Source organism: Tachypleus tridentatus, chromosome 8 (assembly GCF_004210375.1).
Source record: "Tachypleus tridentatus isolate NWPU-2018 chromosome 8, ASM421037v1, whole genome shotgun sequence".
NCBI classification, from domain to species: domain Eukaryota; kingdom Metazoa; phylum Arthropoda; class Merostomata; order Xiphosura; family Limulidae; genus Tachypleus; species Tachypleus tridentatus.
In genome coordinates this window covers 90,422,032-90,434,578 of record NC_134832.1, presented here as the reverse complement: position 1 = coordinate 90,434,578, position 12,547 = coordinate 90,422,032, and the positions used below count along the sequence as shown (strand labels likewise).

General features: G+C 33.7%; 1 protein-coding gene across 2 annotated transcripts in view; it reads right to left on the bottom strand.

Moving 5' to 3' along the window:
- The window catches only part of LOC143222916 (uncharacterized), a 24,902-nt gene extending 12,355 nt beyond the window's left edge, over nucleotides 1–12,547 (bottom strand). Inside the window, exon 1 of one of the 2 annotated variants that reach the window (XM_076450092.1) lies at nucleotides 12,507–12,547. In XM_076450092.1, the coding sequence (XP_076306207.1) occupies nucleotides 12,507–12,510 (4 nt within the window). In that variant the 5' untranslated portion in view covers nucleotides 12,511–12,547. Of the gene's footprint in view, nucleotides 1–9,206; nucleotides 9,414–12,506 lie in introns of those variants that run through there. The other variant, XM_076450091.1, reaches the window with a different exon arrangement.

Below are 12,547 nucleotides of genomic sequence, written 5' to 3'. Positions count from 1 at the left end.
ATTTTCCTCTTATACATTTTTCACCGAGGTACGTTTAAGTACAAAGGTTTTTTGTTGTTTTTTTCAGAAACACCGTCCAGTAAAGGTAATATAATTTGGTGTAGCTTTGAATTTTCAAAAAGAATGAATTAATATTCTTTGATGGAATCAGAGTCAAATGTTTGCATAATGATTGTTGTAGCTTAAGAAACATTTCAAAAGACCTTGGCAGCTCACCAAATGCTGTGAAGAACACGTTTAACAGTCATATAAAATTATACAAGGTTGAAGAAAGAGAACAAAACTATCAGGAAACACTAACCAAATAGCATTTCTTAACCTCAAGATCACTAGAACTGATACACTATTCAAAACAGGAATCCACAGAAAAATCACCCACACTGGATTATACATTCCATGGGACTCAGCACAAGAAACAAAACAAAAACTCGATATATGAAACAAAATAAACACAGCCATAAAACTATGCTCACCCGATAAAATTAACGATGAAATCAACAAAATAAAAGAACACTTCATCAACATCAACAAATTTCCTCAAAAAACCGTGGAAAAAAATTATACTCACACACCCAGACCAACAACAAACAAAAAACAATAAATCCCAAGATAGAACAAACTATAGAACCTTATACTGCTGCATATCATATGTTCCCGACATCAGAGAAAAATAACCAACATTTGGAAAAACTTATAACAAAACACAACATTCCAGAAAACAACTTTATTCAAAAACCGGGTACAAAACTAAAGTCTATACTATGTAAAAAACTACACTGACAAACACAACATCAACATAACTTATAAAATACAATGTGATAACTGGTACGAGAAACAAGCAGAAATATGGAAACTCGATTCAAAGAACAAAAAAAAAAACACCTTCACACGTTTCTGAACACTTCAAGTCAAATAAACGCAACATAGCCATAGAAAACACCCAGATATTAAGTAGGGAAACAAGTATAAACAAATGCAAAATAAAAAAAGCCTTACTTATGCAACAACTTAAATCAATATAAAGGAACACTTATAGTTATACTAATTACCGTGTTTCTCCGAAAATAAGACAGGGCTTATTAATTTTCACTCCAAAATGACACTAGGGCTTATTTTCGGGGGATGTCTTATTTTGATATATTAAAAAAATGAAGTTACAAAGTAAAACTATTAAACTAACCATTTAAAATAAACTATTATTAAACTATTAAACTAACTGATTAATACTTAAACAAACTAATTAACTAACTATTAAACTAATTAATAAATTAATTTTTTTTATTTCTTTCCTCTTCCTGCCACTCTTAACTAGGGCTTATTTTAAGGGTAGGGCTTATATTAAAACTATCCCCAAAAATCACACTAGGTCTTATTTTATGAGTAGGTCTTATTATCGGAGAAACACGGTAATAACCTAGCATCGAACTGCATCGCCCCTACAATCCCGTACCCGTTTATACTCTTGTCCCTAAAACTTATGCCCAGCAATGATCACATTCAAACTCTTTTAACCTGAAGATTACCTATGAAAGTCGAAACGTTGTTCTCTCCTTATCAATAAAAGTGTTAATACCCCTACCAGCCTTTAAATCGTAAACATTACTACTCTTTTTTTTTTTTTAATTGAACATGATCTACCATCAACTTCTGATGAACTACGAAATAACCTGTCCACTGGAATAGACTACGTTCAGAACAAATAGATCAAAAATCGAATCTCAAATTACAGCAAATCAATTCCGCAGATATAGCAGTAGAAACATCGAAAGTATAGAATTAAAATTTCATTTACTTGGCTGTGTCAATGTGATCCCTCAAAAAAATTATAAAATATTTGCGAAAAGTAATTTTTAAGTTTTATATTACATTTCCAAAAGGGGAAGACATGAAAATATGGCTCTTTTAGAATTTTATATTTTATCAAAGTAGATTCATAAAACTATTTATTTGCATATTATGGGCTAATTACGAACTATCTAATATGAAATTAATGTAAATTTATCCTTTTCCTCAAATTATCCGTTTCAATAGTTGATCACATACGACCATAATTTACGCACATTATAACATATATTACGTTTCTAGGATTGCAATTAAACTTAAATTACATAATTTAAACTTATTGGTATATTTACATAAATTACATGCTAGATTCTCCGAAGAAAATCCACTATTTGCCAGTAAACAGTTTTTAAACGAATTTTGAAAACATTTAAAGTTCTAAAAGAACTGTATTTTAATATTTTCCCTTTTTAAAAACGTAATGTAAAGATTATTTTTCGAAAAGTATTTTGTAAAATTTTTGGCGCCATTTTAAATACCTTGTAGTAAGAGTGCAGAAAAAAAAACTGGTTGTGTAAAGTCGGTAAGAATTGTGAAATCATGAAAACATTTATTAAAAATTAAAGAAAATAAATAGTAAGCAAAACTACGAAATTGTGAAATAACTAAATTCCATTTCTATTATAATTATGATGAAAGAGTATGTTTAGAATAATATTTTGATATAAAAAGTAAAGTATATTGAGTAAGTTTACTTATTTTTGAACATGAACTTGTTTATGGACTTTATTATGCGTTTGTACATTTGGAAAGCATACGTATGTACACATGCTCAAAAAGTTTGTTACATGTGATATTTTGAGCTTCTTTTTCCCTTATGGTTTCGACGAGCAATGGCGAGGATCTCGCGATAATTATATGCTGTATTGGCACATGGACGACCCGTAGGTCTGCTGGGACTCACACTTTCGGTTGCAGCTCTTCTTCTGAGAACTCTGTTGACGGTCTACCTGGATACATCAAGTCGTCTTGCAATATTGCCTTGTTTCAACCCTGCGTTGTCATAGGCAATCATCTGATTTCTCAAACCTACGTTGGTAGGACCTGGCATAATATCTAAAATACTTACAGAGTTGAAAACGCATCACCGACAGGTAGGGTACAAAAGTAACACCAAAATCCCTGGCTTTTATACCTAACCCCAGACACTGCATTTGGGACAATTCTTAGAACACTCCCATGTTCAAGGGATTAAACCGACACAAAATAACCTCAGGTAATGCAGGGTAGTAAAGAAATAAAACTTGAAAGTTTAAGGACAATACACAAAGTGAATTTAGTTTTAAACTGATATAAATGATCAAAAATCACATTTTTCGAACACGTAATAACCTTTTTCAGCAAGAGTGTATTTTAAAATATTTATATGTAGTTGAAAAGCAGTATTTGTATGTTTTTTGTTAAAGATTCTCAGTGACCTTTGAAATTACGAAACAAGTAAAATACATTAATAAAAGAAACGGCATATTTGGGAACGTACAACGTTAGAAACCTGGTTTCGATACTCGTGATAGGTAGAGCGCAGATAACCGTTTGTGGAGCTTTGGCTTAACTTTAAATGATCAATGAAACAGAGTTTTGGTGACTTTTATATATATATTTGTTTCATTAGAATACCACAAAACCAATGACCTCGACCCAACCTGAAATCCTTACAAATGCCAAAAAAATCTCAAAATAAAAAGATAAAATATCTCTATTTTTTGTTGGTTTCTCATCAAAACTAGTTGTAAAATCTTTAAAGTTCCAGTGAAAATCTTTATAGAATATTGTAGACCCGAGAACAAAACCTCCTCTTCCTCCCCAAATTAACACAGTTGTAGATCTTCAGTAGAAACATCGAAAATATAGAATTAAAATTTCATTTACTTCTCTTCGCCAAAACAAGCATAGAAATGTTTCTTAAGCAATTTTTATTCAAAAATGGAGAAAATAAGTTTGGAAAGAAAACATTTCATATCAATACACTACTTTCAACGCAAAAACTTCCACTTTTTAAAACTTAATCTCGTGCTCGAAAACCTAATATATACTGAGAATATTCATCTGATAAAAACGACCAATCACTTAATCATGTAGAGTTAGTAAACACCCATCCTGAAGCTAGTTAAAAAGGGTCAAAACGTAGAGAGCCAAACATGTTTCTTATAGGCCAAAAATATTAAAGACGAAAGGAAAATCTAGTTCAGGATATCGTCGCGACCTGACAGATGTGTTTCTTTAGAAGAGTTGAAACCAACTCAAAATCGTTTTCACTATATTTTAATTGAACATGATCTACCATCAACTTCTGATGAACTACGAAATAACCTGTCCATTGGAATAGACTACGTACAGAACAAATAGATCAAAAATCGAATCTCAAATTACAGCAAATCAATTCCGCAGATATAGTTGATTGCCAATTTACATCATTACTATCCAGTAAAGTAGGATTGAAGAATAGTAAAAATCATCGGACAAATAATTTACTTCAATCTTTTAAAATACGCACACATCAACGAACGTTCGAACTAAGAATCACATTAACGTGCTTTTAATGATCATCTGACGCTAAAGTCCAAACAAAGAAATGTAAATACCATGTTGAGTTCTTACTCTTCTATCATTTAATTGCCTTCACGTATGTAATAAGTCTATAACGGATGAAACAAACATTTATGAGAAGCCTCGACATATTCTGACAGAGAAATATGCTGGACCTTCATCTCTGTTCCAAACTTCATTATATTTGTTTACTCTTTGTATTTTTCAATGGTTCACGAGTGTCATTGGTTTTAATACCTCATGGTTAAGCCTACAATGACAACTTTTATCCATAATATTTTATGTTTTTCTTCATAGTTTTCATAATTTTCTTCATATATATGTGTGTGTGTGTGTGTTGTTTCATTTCTTTAGTACGAGTTCTTTAGGAATAGATAAAGAGGTGTTTATTTAATGTCACTGCTCAATATATTAAAGAGACTAGTGATTTCATGAGAATATTTTGGCATGAAATGGGATGTCGGTAGAAGTCTATGGTTAGTATAGTAGGCTCCAAACTTCAATAAAAGCCCCATCTATGATGTTTGGGCTAAATAAAAATGTAACTGTTCATTTCACCTCTTATATACATATATATAAATATATTTGTGTGTGTATAACATGGAATAATTCGAAAACATATTAGTTAAAAGCTTCCTAGAACCACGTTATTAAAGGAAACTTCTTCAGGTGAAATATTGTCAGACAAAACTAAACACGTGGGAACAACTCAACTCTTCTCTCATATAATTCACTTTTGTGCGAATGTACTATGACAGATTCATTATTCGTAATTATTGCTTTTATTCCAGTGACCTGTAAAAAGAATCGACTTCATCAAAAAAGTCGCTGAAGAAACGGATCCTGGCCTTTAGAAGATCTGCCAAGAACGCTATACAAGACATTTCTAGCAGAGAACATGTTTGTTTGCCTGCTAAAAAGGAAAGACAGCAAAATTCGTGCAGGTCGAGAAGATCACATAATTTTATAAAAAAAGCTGAGGATTCCCACGTGCTTCAGAAGAACAAAAGGAAATACTGACAACCAGACTGACTGTGTACGTCACGACTCGAAAGTACTAGGTTTTTATGATTTAAGTAGGATACCGAATTTTCATACAGCATATGCTGAACGTAATGTATTACATTACAAGAAACAAGTTGTAATACATAAATTGTATCATATGGTTTAGGTATAGTTACAAAACTTATATTCTTGTATCCGATTACACGAGTGGTCGACTTATTCAGTTCCACTCAGATGGATCACGTGTAGTGGAGCTAATAAAACCTCTTGGAAAACCATACGGAATTTTCATAGGTCAGAGAAAGACCTGTTTGCCACTCAGTCAGTAGGCACTAAAGTGATGTCACGTGAGAGACTCTTAACATTTCATTTTTACTGCTGTGACATTAGTAAAACGTGCACATGCCGTGAATCACGAGAAGAATTATGCACTCTGTAAGATACGACACATTATGACATATGAACTTGAAAAGCGAGAAATAAAAATATTTGTTACTCGTGATTTTGTTTTTGTCTACTATTCAAACAAAACACATTAGAGGACCCTTCAGCAAACATCTACTATATTAATATATTTCAAGATGAAAGGATTATTATTTACAAGCTAATTCATCGTAGAGAAAACAAAATTATTCTGGCAATTATCATGGCATAATCCTGCAGAAACTAAGGTAACGGTTAGTTGACAAAATACTATAATTACAATAATTAATTGATTAATATGCTAAAAGGTCGCAACGATGTAATTATTAAAATTTACCTTGTATAAAAGTTGCTATTATTGTATTTGAAATTATTTATTTAGTGTGTCAGATTAGACAGTTTAAACGCTATTTAATATTGTGGAAATCAGCATTTTTTATTTTAGTTTAGGAAAAAGTAAAAATTGCCTAAATAATTAATTGTTTTTGAAATCATAGACAGATTAAATGTTTTACGTCGTAACTGAAACGTTTTATCAAAACAGGTATAAATTCCCCTTTTTTTAGTTCTACTCTTTGAACTAAAGAAAGAAGGTTACCAAATAAAGTTTATATAGTAGCTATGGTGGACATATCGCAGATAGCCTCTTGTTAAGATTAAACACGTACATACACAGATTTATACCTAATTATCGTTGCAGATTAATTAATTTATGTTTTAGCATATTTTTTAATCAAAGCCACATATGGGATACCTCCGCAAAGACGTTCCAAAGTTTGAGCTGTTATAGTGGATGGAAGTTGGCTACTAAATAACACCCATACCAACTCTTGGGCCACCAATGAGCTCAGCGGCACTTTTGCGAAGTCAAATCGCTACAAATCGGGTTTCGATACTCCTGGTGGGCATAGCACGGATAACACATTGGGTAACTTTATGCTTTATTCCAAACAAACAAACTATTGGAATGTTATTTTCTGACTCAGTAAGTGTGACTTGACTTTCACTCTTAAAGGGTACCCACAGATTGAAAGAGTAGAGCATCTTCTTATGGCAGTAAGTCATGAACTAAAATATACGCAAGTCCACTGTCCTTTTCTTCAAGCTCTAATTTCAATCTCTGTCCACCTGACACTTTCAACGGGGAAAACAAATTATTCGATATAACCTTGTATGTTGTCCTTCTTCAGTATTAACAGCCGAAAAAAAATACATCTGTAATTTGAGAGATAAGTCAAGGAATAAGGATGCAAAATTGAACATAGTCAATAATGACCCATTTGCTCCAGGTCACGTTATATTACTAACAGTTATATAACAAAGCTCCATAAAAAGAAGTGAGATAATTACGTCTACATAGTTGAAACTCGCTGTCCCGCATGACTCTAATTGATTTCATGTTGCTTAAAGAAATAATCAGGTATTGACAAAAAGGAAAAACCCATAATACATTGTAATAATTTTTTGTTCCAAATATAGTTGAATAACATTCAATATAACTGTTATGATTCATTTGTTAAAAAATTAAATCATCAATTTGGGAAATCCTGACTTATAGCTTCAATGGTCAAAGCCTCTTTGATTCGTAAAACATTCGTTTTCAAGCAGCTCAAGTAATCTCAAAGTATTGTTACCAGAGTAAAGCTACAGTCTAACACATGCTAAAAATGTTCAACATTTCCTCATATCTTACCTCTCGTGCCTTTAAACACAAAATATTTCTTATTCTGATGATAGGTTTAAGCTAACATTGATATCTTACTTGTGGATAAACGACGTTCTACAAAAAGACTTGGTAAAAAGTAAATCATTATCGGGAAATTCCGAAGACGATAGCATATATCTAATAAATTATACTTCAAGTAGCATAGAAAAGTATTATCTCACAGGTTGAGATTTGTTCTTATCACAAAACAAAATTAGTTCTTCATGATTATCTATTTGGGAATGAATTAAAGGACCTCAAGGATTATGTGATTAATTCTTCGATAGAAATGAACTTTGATAGTACATGTACACTCATAACCAGTATTGGTTTTAATGGTTTACGTATGTAGCCAAATCATGGAATATTAGCTTGTTAGAAACACGGGTATTAAGGACGGTAAGTAAGTATAAAAATATTGTAATTGATAAACATCATAAAGTTAATAAAGCTCTAATCTTAAATAAAGAATACCGTAACTATTATGTTCTTGAAATTATTGAAGATATTACTACATTTTGCGTTCTTAAAAAAGATCGAAATAAATACAGTGAAATGAATGAAGCTAAGTAGATATTTATTGAACAAAGTAACTTCAATATACGTGCGTTAACAACGATTAGGAGTACAGGTAGTACAACAACAATATTCGTTTTAAGTGTGCTTATAGACTGATTTTCAGCTCCATTATCGTCTCACAACAAGACAAACGTTTATCTTTGACTTGAAGAACAATTAAATATCAGCAAGATAAGAATTACATTCACGTGTGACAACGTTTCAGATGAATTATATTCTGTGATGATTAAGTTTTGTGGACATGATACTTTGAAAATATTTAGAAGTTGTGACAGAAATTGTTTGTTTGTTTTGAATTTCGCGCAAAGCTACACAAGGACTATCTGTGCTAATTTAGCAATGTAAGACTAGAGGGGAGGCAAGATAGTCATCACCACCCACTGCCAACTCCTGGGCTACTCTTTTACCAAAAAATAGTGGGATTGACCGTCACATTATAATGCTCCCATGGCTGAAAGGGCGAGTATATTTGGTGTGACAGGGATTCGAACCCGCGACCATCAGATCACGAGTCGAGTGCCTTAACCACCTGGCCATGATGGGCCTATTGACAGAAATAACGTACTTCTAGAATACGAATATGGCAGTTTAAGATATTTTCCAGTGAAGTTTCTTTTTTGTTCTAAATTCTTCTAGAATCATATTTATAGCTCTCTCATTGTTTTGGATATTCGATTAAAGATACATGTAAGAGCTAGCCGCCTCTAATTTTGAACTGATAAGTTATAGTGTCTGCCTTACCAACAATGGCCATTACCGCCTGTCGGACAAGTTGTGAGATTTGATCTCAACTTTAATAACTGAGCCACATGTGTTTAATTAGATTTAAGGTATATTGGCGCAAAGCAACGTGACTATCTGTGTTAAACAACCATTGTAACGATAAAACACAAATTAAAACTCTATAAAAATGAAAAAGAAAACAAATTAAAAACGAAACAATACCTTAAAATTAGAGGAAATTCTAAAGAGAATTGAAAACTAATAGCCCGCAAAAAAATGTGAACACAGTGAAGTTGGACAGTGTCACCATTGTCAATGATAATGTCCAACATCAATGGTAAAGCCTTGGAAAATACATGTCTTAAATGGTTTTGCCACTCACGTTTGTAACGATAGCACAAAAGTAGCATGTGGGGAGTTGTGCCAGAGTATAAAAAAGGCCACACGAAAGAAAATTATTGGTCAAAAACTGTGACCAACGCGTAGTCTGGTCAAAACAACTTTCTCCCGTTGATCCTTATGGGAACTAAACCGACAAACAGGAACAGTAGATTCGATCTGCCAAAGCTTGTGAAGTTTCTCACCCCAAATCAACGGCCAACTGGTATGAAGCTAGGCCTGGATTATAGGACCAAAGTCTGTATACGAGACCGTCAAAGCTGTGATAACACCAGAGTAAACAGACTTATCCGTGATGTCAACATACTCACTCCATACAATAGTGACATGGCCAGATATCCAGATAAATAGATGACAGAGAAAACTGAGCCAGTTCTTTCACAATGTCTGAAAGAAGATGGTAAGAACCAACCTTAATTAACTCTAGAAGAGAGATAATTGAGTCACAGTAAATAGTAGAATTAATGTACTACTTAATTTTTACGTGATCCAAGTAAAAAGAAATGGCATACAACACAGCATTGAACACAGAAACTGCAGAGCAGATCCTGTGAGCGACTACCAAGCCATAATGAACCAATTCAGAAACGGAAACAGAAGAATGGTTCTAAAGATGTTTGGCAAAGAGAAAACAGTACTCAAAGAAAAGTTACAGGCGGAGATGGTAATGAGCCATGAAACAAGGGGATAATCATCAGACTCAGCAACTTCATCCAATGACAGACTGACTTCAGCCGGTGTACCAGAATACAAAGATTAAAAGGAAGAATGGCAGATTCACTTATTCTGAAAGAGCGCAGTCCAGAAAGGAATGTACAAAACAAGGTGTGATGCTGTGGTAAGGATCAAAGCTTGGTAGCATATTACAAAGAAATTTGCAAATGGTGGGACTCAGTACACAAACTCTAAAATGGGGAAGTGTGAAAACTGGATGATAATTAGAAACAATCTTATGATTCATTCAAGGCTTTGAAAAAGAATAATAATAGTCGTGTGTGAAGCATCAGGGAAAACATTATTCTGCCAGATACGATTAAATACAACCAGAAGAAGAGCCAGAGATGCAGGAGAAAGATGATGCAGCATAAGATAGTGAACATTATCAGGTCTGACTGATACAGTAGCAGACTGACGATAAGAAAACTTAAGTTCCAGCAGTCTAAATGGATTATTATAATCATAGAGATGATCTACTTGAAAGGAAAATGGCGATCTCTCAACCCGAGAAGTGATAGTGAAGAAAAGGGGGAAAACCGAAGTGTAGGGAAAATAATCAAAGCTTTCTCCGAGAGTATTTATATACTCTATATACCAGCAAGTCCCTGACTACTGGAGTACAAAATAAAAAGGAGATGGTAAACATACTTCCTATTGACGTTTCAAATAATGTCTCAGATGACTTTGGAACTGATGGTAAACTTAACCCAAAATTATTTCTGACTTTGACACCTGACTTTCCATGCATAGATACAGACATACTGGAAAGCAACGTGTTTAGAAAGAGAGGAATACCTGCAAAAGGTATCCCAGCCCCGTGACTGAGCCTTCTGTGCCTGCTGGCAAGTAAGAGACTACCATTTCAAATAGGATTGTTTCCACTATAGTCTCCCAAAATTAAAAATGGAGACGGAAACTGTTCTATAAGAGCATCAAAGTCTGATTGGTTGTAAGTCTCTCCTGGAGACAAGTAAAGAGAAAAAACAGTGATGGTACGACCGACTCCAAAAGTGTTTGAGTAGTAAAGACAAGTTGGATGGTGTTTGTCAAACAGCAGTGCCACGCCTCTATGAATTCGTTCATCACACATCCTATCATTCCAGTATAAAGAAAACTACCAAAAGGTGACAGTGTCACTAGGTCTCAGGAATGTTTTCTGTAAGAATAGACACACAAAATGATGGTGATTTATCTAAGCCTCGATGTCATCCAAATTAGAATGAAAACCTCGACACTTCCACTGTATTAAAGTGGCCATTTTTATGTAGGTGAAGAAGAACGATACAAAGAATCCTTCTATTTGCGACCACGATACTTTTTTGAAACCTCCGTTGAACCTGCCTCGGAACAAATGGACAGATCTTTGCCAGAAAATGTAAACTTTAGATCAGAAAATAAGGTCATAATCGAAAAATAGTTCTACACCTCGGAATTAAAAAAGATGGATCCGAGCAGTCATTGGATGCAACACTCGGGGCAGAGAAAGGAGTAACGCTGACTTATCAACTCTTGCAACCTTGGAGGGCAAAAAAAATCCTTACGGTGAGAGAAACATTCTGATTGAGGTATAGAAAGATCCGTCTGCACTCCCACGGTATCAGTGAAACACAGTGCAACAAAGATGGAGTAGGAGACAAGTTTTGAGCCTCTGAATAAGAAATGTTGTTTACAGTTGACAAACACTACAATTTTTTCCTCTATCCACTTAGAGCAAGATAGAAAAGTAAGCGAAGTGGAAACCACCGTAATTGACGCAGTGAGAGACCAAATGATACTTGTAGATGTCATGGTCTTTGCCATCACAACAAACACTTCAAAAACCAAGGTGCCTTAGCATTTACAAATTGCTGACACTGAGAGAATTAGAATATAATACTTTATCTTACGGTCCAGATAACCTGCCATTGGTAAACAGTATAATTCCATCTTTGTGAGAGAAGATAAGTCGCACACCAAAACATCCTTGGCTAAAGAAACCAACGAAGATCTCTGACTTGGGGATTTTTCTTAAATCCTTCCCAGCGACAACTTCTTATGATTAATTCAAAGCCTACATTAATATTTCCAATGTTTTTTATTATTTCAGGAAGAGTTCACTGTGACTTGATGTTTCTACCAAGAACATAGTTTTTTAATTGGCTTTGGAGAGACAACAAGACTCTTTATCCCATTCTAAATGAAAATATATAGGAATATATAGGCTCGAGAAGCCTATCGACAGAGCGCAATTTTGCAGAAATAAAACGTGAACCAGGACACTGTGATTCAAACTCTGTCCTGTTAACTACTTAGGCACAAGCACCAATTTACAATAGAAGTAGCAACACCTGTGAACGATATTTCTAAAAATAACCAAGCTTATCAGACTTCAAACAGTCAATGTATGAGAGATTTTTACCATCATATTTAAATAGTGATTTTCAGACATTGAAGATATAGACATTGTATATAATAGATTGTTCATGTTCATTAAAATTATATAAAATACTGAGGAAAGCATGGGCTTAATTTATATGGAGAGTGCAGTGATATTTTTATCCAAATTTAAAATATCAAAAGTCTATACTCATCTTGCCCCTGGATGAATGGAGAAAGCATGCTACTGTG